Source organism: Triticum aestivum, chromosome 6A (genome assembly GCF_018294505.1).
Source record: "Triticum aestivum cultivar Chinese Spring chromosome 6A, IWGSC CS RefSeq v2.1, whole genome shotgun sequence".
Lineage (NCBI taxonomy): Eukaryota > Viridiplantae > Streptophyta > Magnoliopsida > Poales > Poaceae > Triticum > Triticum aestivum.
The window spans coordinates 574,657,615-574,681,193 of NC_057809.1; the positions used below are offsets into that span (position 1 = coordinate 574,657,615).

At 46.0% G+C, this 23,579-nt stretch overlaps 1 protein-coding gene across 1 annotated transcript; it reads right to left on the reverse strand.

The window, feature by feature from the left end:
- Nucleotides 1–4,519: 4,519 nt before the first annotated feature.
- On the reverse strand, nt 4,520–5,949 carry LOC123131094 (subtilisin-like protease SBT1.4). Its single transcript, XM_044550854.1, has 3 exons — nt 5,664–5,949; nt 5,469–5,566; nt 4,520–4,849 (listed from the first exon to the last, which is right to left on the reverse strand). Exons 1-3 carry the CDS (start codon nt 5,885–5,887, stop codon nt 4,764–4,766), a joined length of 408 nt encoding a protein of 135 aa, XP_044406789.1. The 5' UTR covers nt 5,888–5,949; the 3' UTR covers nt 4,520–4,763.
- Between the last annotated feature and the right edge of the window lie 17,630 nt (nt 5,950–23,579).

Below are 23,579 nucleotides of genomic sequence, written 5' to 3' on the forward strand. Positions count from 1 at the left end.
GGAGGGAGATCCGAAGTGTCTGGCGAGAGGGAGGGACGAAGTGTATGGATGGGGGAAAATTACTAATGGCGCACCCCCTGAAGGTGCGCCATTAGAATGTTTTTTTCATAGCAATGGCGCACCAGCGGGACCGTGCGCCATAAGTATTCTTTTTTTAGATAGCAATGGCGCACCAGCGGGACCGTGCGCCATAAGTATTCTTTTTTTTAGATAGCAATGGCGCACTAGCCAGCCGTGCGCCATAAGTAAGATTTTTTATTATTATTTTGTTGCATCTAATAAATTTTTAGAATATGAATATGAAACAGTAATAATTTTTTATAAAAACAGTAATAATTTTTTTTTAAAATATCATCAGATTTGTTATTTGAAAATATTTATAAATATAAAAAAATATCATCAAATTTGTTATTTGAAAATATAATCAAATTTGTTTTTTGAAAATATAATCAAATTTGTTTTTTTGGATTTTTAGTTGCATTCATTTCTGACGGTGAAGCGGGGGAGGGTGCGGGGGTCGTCGGCGATGGTGGAGCGGGGGAGGGTGCGGGGGGGTGCTCAGCAGCGAGGGGGATCTGGCAAGGGGGATCTGGCGAGGGGGGATAGCGATCGAGATGGAGGGGGATCGATATCGAGTGTCCTCATGAATATTCATTATTTTTTCATGAATTCAAAAAGTGCCCATGAAATTTAAAAATATTCATGATAGTTCAAAAAGTGCCCATGAAATACAATCGTAAAATGAATACTACAATTTAAATACAATCGATCTTATCTAGCTAGCTATCTGTTCACAATCTTATTGCCCTTCTTTTTCGCAAATGGAGTTCTTCTGTGGAACGGACGTCCTTTAGGTAGGGTGGTCCTGCTTCAATTAGCATACTCATGTGAATGTACTTCCTCTACATGCACAACCAGGGGGGAGGTTGTACATCCACACAAACACAGGCCAGGTGCTATATGTGCTTCTCTGGCTGCCAAACGTATTGACTCCATCAGTGCTCGCGCCCAGCACGATGTTCCTTGGATCGTTCCCAAATTCTGGGTCTTCGAAGTTCAACGCTTGCCACTGGCTCGCATCCTTAGGGTGATTCAGCATCTTGTCTTTTTTATTTATCTCCGGATCATTTTCGTCATCTTCCCGCTTCTTCTCCTCCCTATCCGCGTGCCAACGCAGGAGCTTTGCTACCTTAGGGTCCGCGAAATACCGCTGCAGACGAGGAGTGATCGGAAAGTGCCACACCACTTTTCGAGGAGCTTTCTTCCTCTTCTTGTATCGAGTGACGCCGCACACCGGACATATGGTAGACTCCGCGTGCTCGTCCCGATAAATGATGCAATTGTTCATGCACACATGGTATTTCACGTGCGGTAAATCCAGAGGACACACGATTTTCTTCGCCTCCTCGAAACTGGTAGGGCACTTGTTCTCCTTGGGAAGACGTTCGTGCCAGAATGACATGTTCTCGTCGAAGCATGCGTCGGTCATTTTGTGTTTTACCTTCATCTCCAGAGCCATGAGCGTTACTTTCAGGCGGGTATCCTCAGGTCTGCATCCTTCATACAATGGAGTAACCGCGTCTATCTTCAGTTGATCCAGCTTGGCTTTCTCTCGGGTGGCAGCTCTTGCGTTATTCATCTGCTTGAGAAGCAGCTCTTGAATATGAGGGTCCTGCACCCAGCCTCCATCATCGTCTGCTCCGACATCTTCATCTTCATGATCATGCCCTTCGTCTTGATCTTCCTCATCATCATGTCCGGCATCTTCTACATGATGACTGTGTACAGCATCACCGTCGTGATCATGTCCTGGAGATTCTTCGTCTTCTTGCCCGCCCGAGCCGCGGCGGTTGTCTTGCTGCCCTTCGTCATTTCTTGCCTCCCCCATGGACGACTGCATAGTCATCTTCATCACCTTGCCACGGATAGCCATCCATGAAACCACGCAAGAGCAGGTGGTCCCGCACCTGCCCGGAATCTGGATCCGCAATAAGGCTCTTCAGCTTGCATCTTCGACACGGACATCTTATCTCCGTCTCGTTCTTTTGAAGCATCTCGGCCTTCGCGGAGCTCAAAAACCTATTCACGATGCCTTCGGTCATCGTGCGGACCATGGTCGCCTGCGGGGTAGAGCAAAACGATATTTTAGAACCAAGAAAAAATTTGGCATGACTTTCCCTAAAAATAGGACCAAAAAGAATGCACAGTGCATAATTCTCGCCGAAACGGAAATGAATCAACATTCCGGCAAAATATTGGCAACTATCGCATTTCAAATACCGGTACCTGCAAACACAAACATATATGCAACACCACAAACATATGCAACACCACAAACATACATAGATCTAGCTAGGCCATAAAAAGTGCATGTGCACGTTGTTGGAGCGAGCTAGGGAGAAAAAAAGTAGATCTACAACATAAAGATAGCTTTCCCCTTACTTATCTATCAAAAAGGTAATATAACCACTTAATTTTGATGAATTTATGGTGCAAATGAGGTGAGTAGGAGGAGGCAGCCGACAAGCTTGAAGAAGGAGATGGAGGGAATGAAGTGGGGAAAGTGAGTGTGTAGGTGTGGCTGTCCAAAATATCTAGCTGGTCCCAGGTTACTAATGGCGCACCACCAACCCATGCGCCATTAGTAACCCAACATACTTGGCGCACCTGCTGGCCGTGCGTCATTAGTAGTTTTGCAAAAAAATAAAAAATAATATATATACTAATGCGCACCGTTGTGTAGTGTGTCATTACTAGTTTAAACTAGTAATGGCGCACTATGCCACGATGCGTCATTAGTAGTTTTGCAAAAGAAAAGAATAAAAAAAATACAGTAGTGGCGCACTGTGTGGCTGGTGCGCTATTACTAGTTAGAACTAGTAATGGCACACTTTGTCTAGATGCGCCATTAGTATGTTTGGAAAAATGAAAAAAAATATTACTAGTGGCGCACCGTGTGTCTGGTGCGACATTAGTGTCTTCCACACTAATGACGCATCAGCACATGGTGCGCCATTAGTATATAGTAGTGGCGCACCACGTCTGATGCGCCATTAGTGTCAATTTCATCTATAGCCCTTTTCTTAGTAGTATAGGGAGTGTATACAGAGCACATTCCATATCCAACCATTTGCGCAAGAGAAAGTTTCGGCCATTCTCTTCATGTCCCTGTCAATGGGGCAAATGCTATAGCAATCCCGTAACCATCGTTCCTATCTGGAAATGTGCTCATTAACAGTCGTCGCCTTGTGTCCCCCACGCTCACGCCCATTTTTTTCCTGCATGATCTTTCCTGCCGGAGCGTGCCCTTTTCCAACTCTATTTACCTCCGGAGTGTGCTGCTTGCGGCTATATAAGGCGTATGCCTTATTCGTAACCATCACACTCACCCATGCATCTTCCTCTTCGCCACCTATCTTACTTCGCGCCCACCTCGTCTCTGCCATGTCGCACCAGGGCTCCCCTCATGGACCCTTCTCGGGCGAGACCGAAGAGGACCGTGCTGCCTCTGAGTATTGGGAAACTGTCCAGTGGTACTCTAAGGTTGAAGTCTTAGCTCTCCGTGAGGTCGAGTCGGCCATTGGAGATGAGCACCTCCCCGCTGCCTGCTGGTACCTCGACCGCGTGGAGGCCACTGCCATGGCCGAAATGAAATCAGCGGTTATGGAGGGCTACAAAGATGTGGCCTTTCTCCTCATCCAAGAATCCCATTGATATATTGATCTCGTCATGGAAGAAGTCGAAGTAGCCAAAGACTCCTCCTCATATGAAGTCACTTCCATACCGCCGAAGCCGACGAAATAAAACCGGGTTTCAATTTGTCGTTTTAGGCCAATTTTAATTTCAATTTTTTGATGTTGAAAACAAGTCACACTAATAGAAATTGCAATGTCTATGTGATGTTGAATGCGATGTCAATGAAATTGAGTGTGTATGTGATGTTGAACGCAACATGAATGAAGTTACAATGTCTTTATGTGTTCATAAAACGTAAAGTTCGGGTTATGCTGAATCTGAGTTTGCGCACAGCCTCCGCAACCTACAAAGAATAATGTAGCGTGCTTCGTAACTGTTGGCAATTTCTAAGTCCTGTTTGATCCATGTTGTGCACCATTTTGCACAAGGCTGGTATGGGCAGTACTGCAATATAAATTTAATGAACCGTTATTCACTCCGGTGGGCCGAAAATGGCATATGTAGTGGGATGACAAAGTTGCAATGGCATATTTCCAACTTCGGTTTTTTGTAGTGGCGTTTTTTTTAATTCGTGAAAGTTGTAGTGGCATGAATCCAATTACTGTTATATATGCTTTTTTTGGGCAAACTCTTTTATTTATGCTGACTGCACTATTTGTCTACTTTTCGTTGCATAGAAGCTAAGTGCAACGGGTAGGTTACTTTCTTGTATATGTTATCACCCTCTTAACAGAACTCTCACTTGCACCTTTGCATTACAGTTTATGACCCGCACGCTGGACAACCCAACCTAACCCATTGCACAACCCCTTCAGAGGAAATATAATATGGTAGCAAACCAGACATCTTTGCCCATCAGTATATACGCAGACAGAGTTATACAAGGTGCAACAATTCTAAACAAATTACACTATAAACTTCTTGCAATGCTACACTATATATATGTGTGTGTAATTTTGAAGTATGCAGAGATATATCATATCAAGATTCTTCGAGGGCAGATCATGCGCGCCGCTTCTTGCTCCATATTGCGCAACAACCCTTAATAACAGGACATGAGCTCTTGCTCAGTTGAGGTTGTTGTTGTTGTTGTTGTGGTCGTCGTGAAGGGAGTACTTGACATCAGGCTGCGCCCGGATGACGGCAGGGTTCTCTGGAAAAGGTGGAGAGAAATTAAAGAACGGTCAAAAAATAATAATTTGTGTGCCCTTTTTAAGGCACTAACAAGCACATGCACCAATGGAAAGAGGAGGTGATGATGGTAGCATATAGCTAAACTGGATTTGTTAATTTAACGACTAAGTTGGACGGCAAAAGTTTACTTCACTTGGATGACAGGAGTTGGACACCGAAAGTGAAGCAGCTAATTTTCTTCTCGGTAAAGGAAAATATACATACCGAAAGTTTGCTAAAACTATTTGCAGGGCTGTACCATACAGTATACATTTATAATGTCGGTCCTTGCTGATGTTGTGCACCTTTCTTGGCAATGGTGAAAAAATTAGCATATTAACCATGTGATGTGGTGTGAGTAGGTCTTGCATTGACCTCGGTATTGCCAACAGGTCTGACTAAAATTACCCACTTGTGTGATCTTAAAGAATACTGCATATACTGTGGGTTTGCCCTAGTTGACCATCAGCTGTGCATCATGCAATTAAAAAAATCTCTTGTAGCTGTAGTTTTACTGCTACTTGCTAATTACAGGAATTCAGTTGACTGTGAGAGCAGAGCAGAGCAAAGCAGAGGAGAGGAGAAAGAGGGGAACTCACTCCTGAGGACGGCGACCTGCGCGGGGGTGAGCCTCGCGGCGAACCCGCTGATGGCGCTCTTGTAGCTGTAGACCAACGCCGCATCGGCCTTCTCCTTGCTTGAAGATTCAGTCGAAACAAGAGAAAGGATGGCGTCAAATCTCTAGGCCATTCGACGCCAAAGATGGGAAAAGAAACCAAGTGCTCCGTACATACCTGCCGACCGCGGCGATGAGGATGCCCATATGGTAGGCCGCGCTGTCGGCGGCGACGGCCGGGGGCTTCACCATCACGATGTACACGATGCAGCCGGAAGCGGGGCCTGGAGCGCGCTGCTGCTTCCCCCTCCCGGCGGCGGTGGCGCCCGTGGAGGCTGCGGCGGTGACTGCGAGGACGGCGAATGCGACGGCGACCGCCACCGTGATGCGTGCGTGCCTCATCGTCGGCTTTCCGAGGGTTGAAGACGGCAGGCCGTGGTGTGGTGGCAGTGGGCGTGTTCGGGTTTTTCTTGGTTTGTGGCGGGAAGGATGCCATGGGAAGGTGCTTGCTTATATAACCGCGGCCGAGGGAAGGGTCTGCTCAGCTCACTCACCGACAGATATGATAGTTTAAAATTTAAAATAACTTCTAGTACCGCCATTACTTCGACGACACAGTTGGGCGCTAGCTTGTTACCTCTGCCTAACTTCAATCAAACCAAGATTCATTCCTGCGTAGAGATGAATTTATGTTTTAACACCGTTTGTTGGGTCCTGCTACGCGCATAGGCCGGGCATGCTCTGATCATCCTTTGCCTCCCGCGGCCAGACCTTGTCAGCAGTGTTCGGCGGGCCTCCGCCCGATTATTGATCGCCGCACGATCCATTTTTACATGGAATGGGGTTCAGGTTCGGCAGAGGTCCCCTGCTTGCCCAAATCGCAGCACATGCCCTTGCCCCTGCAGCGAGAGGATTAAGTCTCGTCTTCCTTTGCTGAATGCCTGCCAATTAGAACCAAAATTTATTTGCTTAATGAAGGCCATGAGATGTTCACAATGTGATCCCTCGCTCCTATAGTAGTATAATAGGATGAGAAGCAGGGAGATTTTTAGATGGCCATTATAAGATACCTTTGGTACCGAGCTGTTCTGATGGTTGGCTTGTTGGGAACTGTTTCTTATAAGAAACAGGGTTCTATAATTGACCTAGCAGCCCTTAATCATGCATTTTTAACATATATAAAGATAGCAGTCAGGCATAGAACATACATACCCCTTAGGTCCAACAGGTTTTACAGTACAGAAAATAGTGAGCACAACCACAAGAGACTTATCATATGGAAGTAGACTTCATGTTTCTATAATAGCATTTCCAACAGTCGCGCTATATAAGCGCCGCACTGAAAAATCAGTGTTTTTTTTTACGCGCGCTACCGCTCCGGGCGCTCCAGCGGAGGCGCACAAACCGTGCGCACGGCATATCTGGTTCAACGCGCGGACCGAAACGCCAACGTGCGTCGCTTATTTGCTGCGCCCGCTCCCGCGTGCTGGACTCTCGAGCGCTCGCTCGCAACTCCACCTACCCTATCCAGCCGCGGCGCCACCGCCCGCGCCACTCCATTTATTCCGGCGACCGTTCCGGCGCTTCTCCGGCCTATCCCCGCGCCGCGACGGCTTCCTCCGTCTTCCTCTAGTCACCGTCGCCCCTCGCGCGCGGCCGTCCTCCGACGAACAGCGACCGGCCGCTCACTGCCGCTCGGCACCCGCAAGGTGTTCGACAAAACGCCCGCAAGGTATGTATTGCTCAAACTTCATGAATTTGGTGCATGTTGATTGCAGTTTTTAAAGCCTAGTATTGAACATTGTAGATGAGTTCGTCGTATGATTCTTTCGAAGAAGAATTTGTTATGGAAGAGGAGGATCTTGCAATGATCCTAGCTATGCACATCAATAAAAAACCGAAGCACGGTGGTTCGGTTATGGGTCGGCAAAAAATTTGGAGGGATAGGATCGATGCCCATAACAGATTGATGAGGCACTATTTCGTGGAGAATCCCACATACCCGGAGTTGTACTTTCGTTGCCAGTTTAGGATGAGCACCTAGCTGTTCAGGCGCATTGCAGAGAAACTAGCGAGCCATGACCGGTTTTTTCAGCAAAGGAGGAATGCCGCCGGAAAGCTCGGACATAGCACCTTTGAGAAGGTGACAGCCGCTTTGCGTATGTTGGCATACGGTATCCCAGCTGATCTAGTTGATGATCACTTGGCCATGGGTGAGAGCCAAGCCATCATGTGTGTCAAGCGCTTCGCAGTCGGAATTGTCCAAGTGTTTGGCCAGGAGTACTTGAGATCTCCCAATGCTGAAGACGCCGCAAGGCTATTGGAGTTGAACAAATCTCGCGGCTTCCCAGGTATGCTTGGCTCAATAGATTGCATGCATTGGAGTTGGAAGAATTTTCCAAAGGCATGGCATGGGCAATTCCACGGCCAAAAAAGGGTTCCACTATAATCCTTTAAGCGGTGGCCGATCAAGAGACTTGGATTTGGCATGCTTTCTTTGGAATGTCTGGATCTTTGAATGACATCAACGTTGTCAACCGGTCACCACTGGTGAATAAGATTGCAAATGGTGATTTGCCACTGGTGCAGTTTGTAGCAAATGGCCGTACATACAACTATGGCTACTATCTTGCGGATGGGATCTACCCAAAGTGGCAAACATTTGTGAAGTCGTTGAAAAAACCGGAAGGTAAGAAAAATCTAGATTTCCACAATGCTCAGGCGGTGGCTAGAAAAGATGTGGAGAGAGCTTTTGGGATTTTGCAAGCCCAATTTGCTTTGTGAGAGGACCGGCTAGATTTTGGGATCAAAAGATGCTTTGGTACATCATGCACGCTTGTGTGATCATGCATAACATGATCATCGAGAATGAGCGTGACCAAGATGTAGACTACTCTTAGTATGAGCTCTTGGGACATCTCGTGCGAGTGCGACAGAGGGCTGAAAGGATGGCCCGTTTTGTTGCCTCCTATCATGACATTCGACGTCCCGTAGCGCATGATGATCTTCAGAAGGATCTTATTATGGAGTGGTGGGCTTGGAATGGCCGACAAAGAGCATCATGATTTGTGTGTTTGATGTTGTATTGTTGAACTATTTGTTGTATTGAACGACAAACTATTTGTTTGAGTTGTAATAACGAAATTGAACTATTTATTGTTGATTTATTTTGTTTGTGTTTGATCTTTCTGCTTGTGTTTGGAATGCATATGTTGTTTGTGCGAGAGTCGCGTGCGTTATATTTTTGCGCGCTGCTAGAGCTACGCGCGCTGCATTTTAGCGCGGCAGCTGGAGCCAGCGCTGCCTGTCGCGCCAAACCAGACGATAGACGCGCGGCAAAGCAGTTTTTAGCGTGCGGCGCGTTGGATGGCTGTTGAAGATGCTCTAAACAGAACACATTTTAAATGAGTCTATACGTACTTCAAAGTGGGTTTAAAAGGGGTAATTCAGCATGTGATCCTCAAGGAAGCAATCACTTATCATTACACATTGTAAAAAACATTAAAATAAATGTCAGAATGAAAATAAATTTGTTCACAATACTTTTATAAATAATGTAAACTCGAGCATTGCATTGCTTCAACTTAACACAAGGAGATCATTACAAATCTAGCATTGTATTGCTTCAACTTAATAAATTTGTTAGGTATGATTCTCGTATGTTAGTATGTGCAGCCCTATAGCAAAACTAGCATTACACAATTGATGGTTGTGATTTAGTGTCGTACGCATCGTATGAAATTTATCGTATCTGTAGCAGGACTCTAAAGATTACTACTAAATCTCTCTTTATCCATAGCATGCAAATACCAGAATAAAAAAAAGATTAAATTGCTTATTTATGATAGACAAGCTCGGCTATTGCTCATTTGCAATCAAACAAACGAACATTGCTCTTCTACCTATTACAAGCTTGTTTTGTTGCCAATTTGTCGTTGTTGCTCTACCGTTATACCTCTGCTGTTAGATCGAATAACCCTTGTCAGTTTATGTAAAAATACCAATACTACCCTTTCATACACGATCTGGTATTCTGGTAAAAAAAAGTAAAAACATCTGGTAAAAAATCTCTTCTATCACCCCGCACAACTGCAGCTATGATATATACACATTTGTTCATATGAAATCTCTTTAGTGTTTACATAGAGTGCTCAACAATAATGCTCCATTCTTCAACTATGTGATTCCCTTCTGGATTTTGCTCATCCAGTGTAGAAAGCCATGAAAGCCAACGAAAATGGAAAGACACTGCAGAATCAATACTGCTAAGCAATTCCCTTTTTTATCCTAAATAAATCAATTCACTTTTTTAAGTGTTTTGCTATTTGGTAAGCTTCACAAGATATAACGACTTAATAGCCATCGAAAGTACCAAGCACATGAGCTTCATGGTATATGTTTTCTATCAAGAGAAAAATTTCATCAAACTATATTAGTGTAACAACCTCCAGATTAATGATATTACTTAGGAATTGATTGTGCATAATAACCATCTCATAAGATAATGCTTAATTAATTTTAATTGAAAATGAGGATAATTCCAACCCCCATCTTTTAGAAGGTCTAAAACCCTAACACGTCTTTTCCCCGCAAAAAAAACCCTAACACGTCTTCAATGTACCCAAGCTGTCCTTCTCAGTCCTAAGATTTTGGCATGAAATTCATATATGTGTATATGGACTCACCCCAAAATATTACATGGGTTAAAATGGTTTAAATCATCAAACCCTAATTAAAATCCACTTTCAATAAAGTGCATAGATTTTTGATCTATTTAAATTGAGGGACTTTCACTCAGTGGGATCTCTTGAAAACCTAGATCTATATTTGCAATATTATCGGGAAGCAACCAAAATTACCCCGTGATTTTTGGATCAATATACCACACACTTATAGTTCAACCCCCAAAAATAATGAAATTGGGTTTATATCCAAATAAACTATAATATTTTTTATCCAAATAAACTATAATATAGTACAAAATAATAAACTATTTTGTTGCTTTGTTTTAAGACAGTGAGGCTACACAAAAAATTGAAATAACTTGGACTAAGCTTGGACCATCAATTAAATATAAATCAGGAGCAAACAATTATTAAACAGAATAGTAAAAATGGCTAAACAAATAAAACACACTCTCTCTCTCTCTCTCTCTTATGGGTCGGCAACCAACACAGTGAAGAAGATGTTTCCAAAAGATTTCATTGTAATTCTTAGTTGTAGGAGTTACTTTATATTTTCTTAGATTTTACATCCAAATCAGCATACCTGCAATTGTTATGAGTATGAATAAAATTACAGGTGATTTCCAAAAAATAGACGTTTCCTCTAACTGTACGGAACAATGTGTGGCACCCATCCAGCGCACTGTTATCGACTCACTGTTTTATAAATTATTTTCTGTCTGAGATACAGATTTTGGAGAAACTTGCCTGAATGAGCACTAGACAAGCCCCTGCTTGCCCAAATCTCAGAGGTCCCCAGCTTGCCCAAATGGCAACACATGCCCTTGCATTTTTCAGGGATATCGTTCATGTGCTACGAGGCCAGCATAAAGATACTGGTTGAAGCCGAGGAGTAGGGTGAAGCCTGTTGCATAATTGAGCCTCGTCTTTCTTTCTGTTGAGAAAAGAAAATTGGATGGTGAACGTTGTCAGAAAATTGGAGTACTTGTTAGTAGATGAAGATTTTGCTTCAATTGGTTCTGTGTTCTAGTGAAGTCCATAATGGAAGCAGTTTTGTCATACTACTTCGCTTCTGTGCACGTTCTCTGTTGAATGACTCCAGTGCAGAGTTCAATGGATATTAGATAAATTTATATAATATGCTACTAAGGCTGAAGTACTCAGCATCTGTTTATGTGTGAATGTGCATGTATCTTTCCCGTTTGATTTCTGCTTCTATTTTCTGATAGACTGGTTCATACAGACCTTGTGGGCTCAAATTACCGAACCAAATCATTGGTGATGGAACTTCCCACTGTCTTATGTGTACTCCCTCCTATTCCGATGAATAAGGCGCACACATTTCCCAAAATCCAACGTTGATTGTAAATTATATCAATAATATATGCTTGTTCAACACGAATTCAACGATATAATTTTATCACATATAAAACATGTTTCGTTGGTCTAATTTACGGTTAAAGTTGAATTTTGAGAAGCATGTGTGCCTTACTCATTGGAATGGAGGAAGTATGAAGGGTGCAGGTGCACGAGAGCTATATCTCGCCTACTGCGAGACCGAGGGGAATGGCTTTGTCTCCCTTCGCACGAGACCGAAGGAGGTCTTGCCTCAACGTGCACCCTCCCGTTGTTAGTATTGGGTTCGCCAAAGTAGCATCCTGCATGTTCGTTCATTTTTCTTCTCCGCTTCTTCATTCCTTCCCTTTTCTTGTTTCTTTTCTTATTTTATTTACATTTTATAAAATATTCTAAATACATATATTTCAAAACTTAATTTACTTTTCTTAAAACGTTCACCGTGCATTAGACAAATGTTAATGCTGTGTAAATTTTTTGTTCGCGCAACTTATAGAAAGTGTTGACATCATTCAAAAACAAAATTCATGACATTAAAAAAATGTACACGTGTTTCAAAAAATGTTCATGCCATTTCAACAACATATTTATAAAATGTAAAAACTATTCATGTAATTTAAAAAATGTTTTGTACCGTTCAAAAAATGTACGTGACATATAAAAAATAGTTGACGCATTAACATACATGTACGTGACATTTGAAATAATGTTTATACAATGTGAAAAACTATTTGCGTAGTTTAAAAAAAGTATCATATCATTCAAGGATATGTTCAATGTATATTTAAAAAATATTTAACACATATTCGAAACATACTCAAAACATTTATTTGCAAAATGTTCAATGTGTATCAAAAACATTCTCGATGTATAGAAAAAATGTAGAATGTGTATTGAAAAAGTAGAAATGTACTACAAAAGGAAAAGAACAAAAAAGGAAAAGGAAAATAAAAAAACAGGTGAAGAAACACAGAAACCGAACAATAAAAATAATATTAGATGAAAAGAGACATAAAAAACCCCGGGCAGAAGCTTCTAAACCAGTCTGAACCGGTCATAAAAGCTTCCTAAAACTCACTCCCTAGGAGCCCATACTGGGCCGGCCCCTCTGGCGATCGCGTACTGGCAAGATATAGCTCCCTTGGCGACCGAGTTTCTTCTTGCAATAGGCGAGAGGTAGAATGGACAGGCCCAATTAACACACATACGTGGGCAATTTTGCAAAGATTTGCACCTGTTCGTGAAACCCATAATCGGTTTTCATATGCTTAGTTTAATTTTTTCCATTTTTCATTTATTTTTTGGATATAATTCAACTTTTTAATACAACTTTTGTGAACGGTGAATATATTTTTCATACATGTTGAACATTTTCCTAATGCACGATGAGTATATTTTCAAATACATGTAAAACATTTTTTGAATAAACATTGAAATTTTTTAATACATGTGAAAGATTTTTCAGATACGCGTTGAACATTTTTATAAAATACATGATGATCGATTTTCCAAATACACGTTGATCATTTTTTGAAAACACATTGTAACTTTCTCGTAGACACGTGAATATTTTTTTAATACATGATGAATTTTTTTCAAAATTTCATGAACATGATATTTTTAAAGATTGAACATTTAAAAATGTTGGGAAAGATTTTTAGACTAGTGCAATCAATTGTTTTACATTACATGAACATTTTTCAAATGCATGAACATTTTTAATGACATGAATTGTTTTTTAAATGTACATACATTGTTTTAAAACTAGGAGAACTAAAATTTACATTTCCCAAACATTTTCATAGCTTTTTATTTGATATTCTTATAGTTAGATCCTTAGATATGTTGTCAGAGCCCTAGAATAATGCTTGTAAGTAGTGGTATTGCATCCATGCATCATGTCTAAATTCTAAAAAAAAGTCAAACTGAGGAAATTTGAAAGCCTCAAAAATTTAATTAAAAGAAGGGCAAATAACCCTGGAAAATGCATCCAATATTTCCAGAATGCACTTCAATGATGTTTGATATTTTTGGCAAGGGTTTTGACCCAAACCAAAAATATGGAACATTTTTGAGGAATTATTTTGGCTATTTGGATTTAAATAAATAAGTATTTGAGTTGGATTTAATTCTTCTACAAAAGAATTTCATGTCCAATAATCCTGAAAACCTGTGAGTGGCTTTGAATATATTGTATCCAGCCACATAAATATTTTCAGAAGCTAAAATGATTTGGTCTGTGAATCAAATCAAAACAAATTTGAAATATTAGAAAACAGAAACAGAAATATGAAAAGAAGGAAACTAACCTGGCCCAGCTTACCTGCACTGTAGCTGGCTCAGCCCAGCTGGCCCAAGATGCCAGTCATCTTCGACCTCGTCGACCGAAGCAGCTGCGTGCTGGACGCACACGCGCATCGACGCCACCTCCTGCTTCGCGCTGGAGGCTCATCCTCCTCCCTATCCCCGCGCCTGGAGACGCCCTCGATCCCCTCTGTCCCCCCTTCCCTGGCCCTCCCCTTCCCTCCATCGCTCGTCCCCGAGCTCGGCCGAGAGCAGCCATGGCCGCCACCCGTCGTCCTCGCGGCCACCAGCCACCCCTCGCCGCCCAAACGTACCCCCGAGCTTCGCCTCCATGCCCACGTCTCCCCACCGAAGCCCACGTTCTTGGAAGCGCTGCAACATCGCCATTGGGCTCCTCCTCTTCCTCAGACGTTGACGACCACCGCCGTCGATTCGCTCCTTCCAGTGCGCCCCCGCCCTCGTCGTCGCCTCTACTTGAACCGCCGTGAGCCACCGCCCCTTCTCCCTCTATCTTCCGCGTGAAACCGCCCTCAAGTGAAGTTCCCCGCCGTGGCCAAGCTTCGGCCGCCGCCGTAGCTCGCCACCGGCGTTGTTCCCGGCCACCCCGCGGCCTCTCTTCTGGTCCAATGGATGCGGGCGAGTAGGAGCTCCTTGCACATGCCCTCGGCACATCCATCCGATGCCGCAGCGCAATTCCGGCGTGTCTCCGCCGCACTGGATGGTCGCTGGCGGCCTCTTCCCGGCTGTGCTGACGTGGCTGGCTTAATTAGCCACTAATCACCTCCCCGTGCCACTGGCAGTGGGCCCCGCGTGTTAATTAAACCAGGGCAGTTTTAGTTTAGGTTTAGTTAATTGGGTTAGCCACTGTGTCAATGACATATGGGTCCCACACGTCAGGTTTGACTCCAGTCAACCCGTTTGACCTGCTGATGTCACGGTGATGAAATGCTGACGCAATAATGTATTTTCTGGATTTAGTCTAATTTAAAATAGCCAGGGGATTCCAGAAAATATCCCAAACTTCTAAAAATCATGGAAAATAATCTATAACTCCAAATGAAATAAATTATATATGAAAAATGATCAGAAAAATCTAATCTATTCATCTGTACCATTTTCATGCATGTTTGAGCAAGTTAACCTCACTGTTTAGGGTGAAACATGATTTAAGACAAATTTAATAATAGATTTGGAGTTGGAATTTGATCTAGCTTTGAATTCCACTTCAACCAAAATGACTTAATGTTGCATTAGCCCAAATCACAGCATATTGCCATGTCATGATCATGCATCATATTGTGCATTGCATTGATTGTGTTCTTTCTCTGTTGCCGGTGGCTGTTCCCTCTCGATAGACGTGTTTCGATGTTGAGTTCGATGACACCGATGAAGAACTATATCATCTTCAGGAGTGCCAGGCAAGCAAAACCCCCTTGTTCATTTCTTCACAGCCCCACTCTCTCGCTCCTGCTCTCTTTTACTGCATTAGGACAACAACGTTTCAACTGTTACATGCTGCGGTAGCTGAACCCCTTTCCTCTGCATGACCTGTCATTGCCACAGTAAATAGATGAAACCCACTAGCATGAGTAGGAGTTGTTTGAGCCCTGATGTGCCTACTCATTCATGCTTGTTTGTCATGCCTGCTACTGCTTAGAGCTGAGTCAGGTCCAATTCATCGGGGATGAATTGGAATGTGGTGAACATGTCCTACTGTTGAGAGCTAAGTGTGTGAACACGATTTGGTAAAGGTAGTGGTGAGAGTCCACGTAGGAGTACATGGTGGGTTGTGTCATTGCAGCCGTCCTCAGGAACCGAGTTCTGTGTTGGTGATCCATGAACAGTTACTACCACGCATTGGAATGCTTAAGTGCCCCTCTCGACTTATTAATCTACCTGATCTCTGTCCAGGAGTTGCAACTAGTTTCTGGTGTTTGTAGGTAGTGTTAGTAGTCTACCAAGTGGCACCCGATACAGGTGGGCTTGGGACAGAACAGGCACAGTGGCCCGGTGTACCAAGTGGCACCCGGATGGTGGGCTTGGGAACCCTGCACACATCGTTTGGGGCCGTGAGCGACACCCCGGCCGGATCTCCTTGCGGATGGAACCCGAATAGGCGATAAACCTGGACGAGAGACTTGTGTGATTAGTCAGGTCGTGGCCGACTCCCTCACCAGGCTTCCGCTTGAAGGTTGCCGAGATACACGACGTGTACATGGTGGTAAGTGGCGAGAGCATGTGTGAAGAAGTACACCCCTGCAGGATTATCATTATCTATTCGAATAGCCGGATTCCTCGGATATGTAAACTTGGACCCCTTGCATAGTTCATAGACAAGTGAAAGTGGATACTCTAAAATGCGCAAGATAAGCGTGATTGCTATGGATGGTGTTCTCATAGGGATACAGGAGCGGATCCATAGTGGTGTATTGGTATGGTGAATATGTGGACTCGTGTGCGCCACCTCAAAAGAGTTACTTGTAGTCGTAGTTCAGGATAGCCACCGAGTCAAAGCTGGCTTGCTGGCGTGCCGACGAAACTCTCCCTTAACACTCGGCTGGATCGGAGTTAGAGGGACGTCATCGGGCTGAACGTGTGCTGAACTCGGAGGTGCCGTGTGTTCGGTACTTGATCGGTTGGATCGTGAAGACGTACGACTACATCAACCGCATTGTGCTAATACTTCTGCTTTCGGTCTACAAGGGTACGTGGACAACACTCTCCCCTCTCGTTGCTATGCATCACCATGATCTTGCGTGTGCGTAGGAAAATTTCTGAAATTACTACGTTCCCCAGCAACATGCCCTATAGAAGTTAGAACAAAAGTGCCTCATGCACCATCGATGGTGCAACGGAGCATGCTCGGGAATGTCAATCTCCACCGCGTTAAGAATTCCTGGATGCCGATCCGACATGACACAAATTTCCCTTTGAGCGGGTAACACCTTCGTCCTCAAAAGACGCAAAAACCACTTCCAGTTGTCATTGTTCTCCGCCTCAACCAAAGCAAATGCCAATGGCAACACCTGGTTATTGGCATCACTTGCTATCGCAACCAACAAGGTGCCCTTGTATTGTCCGGTCAAGAATGTGTCATCAATGGCGATGACCGGCCTACAGTGTTTGAAAGCACTCACGCATTGCTTGAACGCCCAAAATGCACGGCCAAATACTCGGACTTCCCTTCCTTCATGAATCGTTGTTTGGTGCCCATGAGGCTCGACCACATGAACCATGCCCGGGTTTGTGGCGGCCATGGCTAACAACAACCTAGGGATTCGGTTGTATGCTTCCTCCCAAGTACCATACAACATCTTAAATGCGGCTTGCTTCGCCTTCCATGCCTTGCCGTACTTCACCTTGTAATGACAGATGGCTTTCACAAGGTCAATGACATGTTGGGCGCTCATTGTTGGAAGTGTGGATATTGAGTTGGAGAGCCTGTAAGCGATGAACTCGGACGTGAGTTGTCTGTGGTCTTGGGACACAATCTTGCCATCCACCCTTTTGCCTCGGCACATGTGAGTTGGCACACAACTCACTACGTGCCAAGCGGGACCTCCTTTCCATGGTCTTGCACGCACAATCCACGGACATATTTCATCTTCACATACACATGCAACCGTGTAGCGCACATTGACGTCCGAGTTCACCACCTTGTGTGGACGATAATGCATAACCGAGTAGTTGTCGAGCCACATCTTCAATTCCAACAAGGTTTCGAACTTAGACCCTTTAGCAATCCGGTTCTTGTCGTCTCCCAAATCACGGTGAGAGCTTGGCCTAACCCCAAGAGATATAGATTTATCACCATCCACAACGGCTTCATCCGCGAGACTAACATCCTTGAACAATGGTGTCTTGTTATTGTCGTGGTTCTAAGTCTGACAGTAACGTAGGGGGGTAAGTATGGAGAGGCGAGGTCTTAGCTATGGAGAGGTTGTAAGGACGCAAGGTTTACGAGTTCAGGCCCTTCTCGGAAGAAGTAAAAGCCCTACGTCTCGGAGCCCGGAGGCGGTCGACTGGATTATGTGTGTATGAGTTACAGAGGTGCGAACCCTTGTCTCGGAGGAGGGGGGTGGCTTATATAGAGTGCGCCAGGACCCCGGCCAACCCACGTTACGAAGGGTTCAATGTACATTAAGGTAGGGCATTACTGATAACGCTAGTAATAAAGTGCTATGATGACCATAAAAGCTACTTAATGACCGACCGTTAGCGTGCGGAGTGACTTTAGGTCTCCTGGCCGTCGAGTGGTTGGATCTTGGTCGAGTAATTGCTTCTTGGTCGAATGTCTTCGAGCCTGTCAAGTGGAACACCTCCAAGTCGATTGAAAGGTGATTTATTCTAGAGGTGTCCTTGGGTAGGGCAGTTAGGACAGGTCCGTGACCCTACCCTAGGTACATAGCTTCATCATTAGCCCCCGAATGGATCGAGGTTTGAGTGGGGAAGGAGTTGAGGACTTCTCCGACTCGTTTTCTATGCAGTGAGCATATCTTGTTTCGGATCAACGGACCTGAGTGATGACATCAACTCCCTTTTCAGTCGCCTTGATCCATTCTTAATTCTTCGTCGAGTGAGTTTCTTTACTTGTAAGGCTCCGAGTGACGGTGCGGAGGAGATCTTTGGTCTGACAAGTTATTTGCTGCCTGCGGATTTAGTGGGATCCGAATTTTGGGAAGCGCGCGGGATGGGAGAGGCCGCAGTAATCGGACGAGATAGAGCGGAGCCGCCTCGATCCCCACGCCACCTTTTTCGCCATGTATCGCTCGTGCGGTCGTTACGGGATTTGACAGAGCCATCTGGGCCTACCTGTCAGCCACTCGGAAGCGGCCTCATATAAGGTGTTGGACCGGAGTCTCTCGAACAGTGCGCCCCATTATCTCTTCTCCTCCTCACGCCTCTTCTCTGTGCTCGCTCTCGCTCCAGCGCCACCGCGCCGCACGCGTCTCGTCGGCGACAATGGTGAAGGAGAAGACAGCGGCTCTGGAGCGGGCAAAGAAGGCGATGGCGAGGTCAAAGGGGAAGGCGACGAGCCGGGGCGGATCTTCCTCGCGGACTGGCCTGCCGAAGGGTTGGATCCAGGGTGACTGGATCCACTCGAGGATCTCCCAAGAAGACCTCGACGACCTGGCCGAGGGAGGGCTGATCCCCTATGACTCGGCGCGGCTTCCGGGGAAGGAATCCGAGCCGCAACCCCGGGAGGGTGAGCGCGTTCTTCTTGCCACCCACGTCGACCGTGGGTTTTCCTTGCCTCCTCATCCTTTCTTCCGAGGGTTTCTAAACTTCTTTGGGGCTCAACTCCACCATTTTACCCCCAACTCAATCGTTTATCTTGCCGCGTTCATTTCCTTGTGTGAGAACTTCTTGGGTTGTCGACCTCACTGGGGTCTTTTCAAGCATATTTTCACTTGTCGCTCCCAGACAGTGAAAAAGGCTAATCCGAGTGACAAGAGGACCCAAGTGATCCAGATGTGTGGGGGTCTTGGCATCCAGACGAGGGGAAAAAGCTCCTTTCCGGCCATGATTCTTCCCGATTCAGTTCGCGGATGGCAGTCGACCTGGTTCTACTGCAAAGACCAGTCGACGCCAGGGCAATCGACTGGCCTCCCTCCCTTTACCATGGACCGGGTGGAAAAACCCTCCCCTTTGAAGGTGCTCCCGGAGGAGAAGGCGCACGTGAAGGTGTTGGTCAACCGAGTGGTCCAGCTCATTCGTGACGAGGTCACTGGTATGGATCTCTTGGAGGTCTTCCTTCAGCGATGCATCCAGCCTCTCCAAGCCCGAGACCACCCGATGTGGATGTATTCGGGTCTAGAAGACTCCACTCGAATCCACCCGGAGGAGGTCGATGACGACACGCTGGAGAAGTGGCTGTCGAGCATTACCGGGAACAAGGACAATCCCAGAGGAGCCAGGAGAGTTCCCCCATTCGACCAGTCGCGTGCACCAGAGTAGGTCTGATTCTGAGTTTTTGCTTGTAATCTGAATTCACTCGCACAGCTGTCTGTATTGTGTCGACTGACTTTGTTCTCCCTGCTTTCTTTCAGGCCATTATTGAAATGTATTCGATGCCCAACGGGGAGCAAGAGCAAGCTCTGGAAGGCGAGGCGAGTGGTGGCAAAAGTGGCGAGTGGACTTCCGATGGTGAAGGGGATGGTGGAAGTGACGACTCAAGTGATGGGGAAGAAGTCGAGTCGCCTCCTCGCATAGAGAGACGATCCAAGCTTGACCAAGAACGGCCGAGTGCCCGTGACAAGGCAACTGCTCAGGCTGGTCAGTCTTTGAAGCGTCCTCGGGTCTCTTCACCAACCCCGACTGAGAAGGCGCCAAAGCACCCCAAAGTTGCAGAGCCGAAGACTCGGAAGGCGCTGCCAAAGATCAAGATCGATATCCCTGTCGCCTCTGCGTGAGTGTCTCTCCTTGTATTCACTCGACGCTCCGTGCTGTTTGTTTTTCTTGTTTTAACTGGACGAACTTTGGAGTTGTTAGCGCTGCCACTTCCGGGACCTCAGCTTACAGGGATGATGATGAGGTGATGGAGGATGCGGTCACTTCTAATCTGGGTATGATTTCTGCCATACTATCTTTCTTTGGTCGATTCAACTGCATCGTGCATCATTGGGTGACGTGATTTTGGCAATTTGAACTTTGCACAACTCCCAACATTATTGACCTCCCTGATGATGATGAAGAGCCCGAGAGGTCTTTGACGAGGAAGAGTAGGCGGGCTCCTATAAGTGAGGCGCTACAGTCGGCGCCGAGGGCGAAACCAGTCGTTCAGGACACTGGTGACGTCAATCGGGGTTCTGTTACCTTCGCGGAGCCCCTGTCGAGTGCCTTGCCTTCTTCTTCGACTGCTCAGGCCCCTGTCGACCCGCCTTCAGTTTTTGCGACCCATCATGTCCCAGAGGACGAGGTGAATGCTGCTAGGGAAGCCATACGCCAGGCGGGCATTATGATGGAGAAGATGAAGATGGTGCGGGACGCCAGCCAAGCCGCCTATGATGCCAGCTCGGCTCTCCAGAGCAACGTTCAGGTTAGTCGGTTATCTGAAGATTCTTTCCGAAAATCTTTGCGTCTGTACACCCACTGGGTGCGTCGATTAAAGTTTTGGACTAGTGGAGACTACGGTGGACTGCTGGCAGTCGACTGTAGTCTTTGTATTTTGCCGAATGTATAAACCAAACTGGTAGTTTGTCTCTTCCACTCAACTTCGGCGGGCCGATCGAGTGGGATCAGAACCGGTGGGGGCACGCTAAGTGCACCCACTGGGTGTAGTCCCCGAGACTATGGTGGACTGCTGGCAGTTGACTGTAGTCTGAGTTCTACTTTCTTTCTCTCTCTTTTTTTGAACTCGACTTCGGCGGGCCGGTTGAGTGGGATCAGAACTGGTGGGGGCACGCTAAGTGCACCCACTGGGTGTAGTCCCCGAGACTATGGTGGACTGCTGGCAGTCGACCGTAGTCTTAGTATTTATTGTCTTTGTTTTTTTTGCTGTAACGATAACTTCTCCCCTTTGATTTCAGAAATCTTGCGATCTTGGAGCTCGCTTTGCTAACTTGGAGAAGCAGCAGATTCAACTGAACCTTGATTTGGAGCTGGCCAGGGCAGAGCTGCAAAAGGTCAGAGACGGCACCGCAGGTAAGACGATTTTGTCGACTGGTTAGTTTTTAGGCTTGAGTACCCTTCTTCTATTTCCGAATCAATCATCATTTCTTTGCAGAAAAACTAAGAGAAGCTCTGGCGAAGAAGGATCAGGACTTGGCTGCTGCCCGTAAGGAGGCTGACGACAAGACCGCTCTGGCCGAACAGAAGCCGGCTTCGGTCGGCCAGTTAGAAGAAGAGAATACCAGGCTGAAGACCGCTCTTAATGAAGCCAACAGGGAGTGTACACGTTGGAAGAAGGATAACCTCAACCTGAACGAAAAGATGGAAGGCATCGCTCGCAGGAGGGACGATCTGGAGAGCTACTTGAGAAGCCTCGCCAAGAAGTTGTACATCAAGCTTGAAGGTGCACATTTAGTTCTGACTGGTGTTTTTTTTGTGTCGACTCAGTGTATGAAAATTGACTTATCCTTGGATCATGAATGCAGAGTTTTGCCAGAACTTTGAAGAGGAGACTGGGCGGATCGAACCAGGTTTGGATCCAATCAACTCTCCAGTGAAAGATGAAACTGCCATGAATCTGCTCCGACTGGAATCTCGCATCGACGGTGCCGTGGACTACTTGGCTCGACTGAAGGTCGCCATGTCACGGATCGACCCGGCACTTTGGCCAGAGGCTACGCTCCAAAACGATCTCGAGTCTCTGATGACTCAACTTAACGGAATCCCTGACCGAGTGCAGGAGTGGAAGAAGTCTTCTGCTCGGTGTGGCGCTGATGTGGCTCTGTCCTTGGTTCGTGTCCACTGCAAGGAGGTGCGACAAGACAAGCTGGCAGCAATCAAGGTTGCCAACACCCAGAAGCATGACTTTCGAACCTTTATGGAGACTTTCATCGCTGCAGCCACTCGGATAGCCGACGGCGTCGACCTGGATGAGTTCGTCGAGCCTGCCAGCCCTCCTTCCGCGGAGTGAACAAACTCTTATGTCCCACCTTAAATTTGCCTCAGAATGCCGAGTGGTTTTTGTAACCGTTAAACTTTTTCGGGCTGCATGCCCGAGTACTTCGATCTGTGGTCTGGAACCTTTAGAATTTATCTGAACTTGGTTTACCTTATGAATCTCCTGCTGAGTGAAACCATTCTTCATTCGAGACAACTTTTGCACTCACAGCGCAGTTCCGAAGGAGAGGGAAGCAGTCGACCCATGTCTTGTATTTGTGGCAAAGCTCTCCAGGAGAAGGTGGCAGTCGACCCGCCCCTCGTCGTCCTTGAGGATTGAGATGTGTTTCGTACTTAGGCGAGTACTGGACTGCAGCTAAGCCCCCGAGTGGGAGGATCGCTCTCCACTCGGTAGGATTTTTTTTCAAACTTAGGCGAGTGCCGGACTACAGCTAAGTCTCCTAGTGAGAGAACCTAGGCGAGTACTGGACTGCAGCTAAGCCCCCGAGTGGGAGGATTGCTCTCCACTCGGTAGGATTTTTTTTCGAACTTAGGTGAGTGCCTGACTGCAGCTAAGTCTCTAAGTGGGAGGACTTAGGCGAGTACTGGACTCCAGCTAAGCCCCCGAGTGGGAGGATTGCTCTCCACTCAATAGGATTTTTTCAAACTTAGGTGAGTGCCTGACTGCAGCTAAGTCTCTAAGTGGGAGAACTTAGGCGGGTACTGGACTGCAGCTAAGCCCCTGAGTGGGAGGATTGCTCTCCACTCGGTAGGATTTTTTTTCGAACTTAGGCGAGTGCCTGACTGCAGCTAAGTCTCTAAGTGGGAGGACTTAGGCGAGTACTGGACTGCAGCTAAGCCCCCCGAGTGGGAGGATTGCTCTCCACTCGGTAGGATTTTTTCAAACTTAGGCGAGTGCCTTACTGCAGCTAAGTCTCCAAGTGAGAGAACTTAGGCAAGTACTGGACTGCAGCTAAGCCCCCGAGTGGGAGGATTGCTCTCCACTCGGTAGGATTTTTTGAAACTTAGGCAAGTGCCTGACTGCAGGTAAGTCTTCTAGTGAGAGAACTTAGGCGAGTACTGGACTGCAGCTAAGCCCCCGAGTGGGAGGATTTCTCTCCACTCGGTAGGATTTTTTCAAACTTAGGCGAGTGCCTGACTGCAGCTAAGTCTTCTAGCGAGAGAACTTAGGCGAGTACTGG

Bases quoted from the DNA above. Each gene is read 5' to 3' on its own strand.
- LOC123131094 (XM_044550854.1), bottom strand. From the start codon at position 5,887: ATGAGGCACGCACGCATCACGGTGGCGGTCGCCGTCGCATTCGCCGTC. The intron at 5,567-5,663 runs GTATGTACGGAG...TGAATCTTCAAG, and splicing joins CTCATCGCCGCGGTCGGCAG to CAAGGAGAAGGCCGATGCGG. The intron at 4,850-5,468 runs GTGAGTTCCCCT...CACCTTTTCCAG, and splicing joins GCAGGTCGCCGTCCTCAGGA to AGAACCCTGCCGTCATCCGG.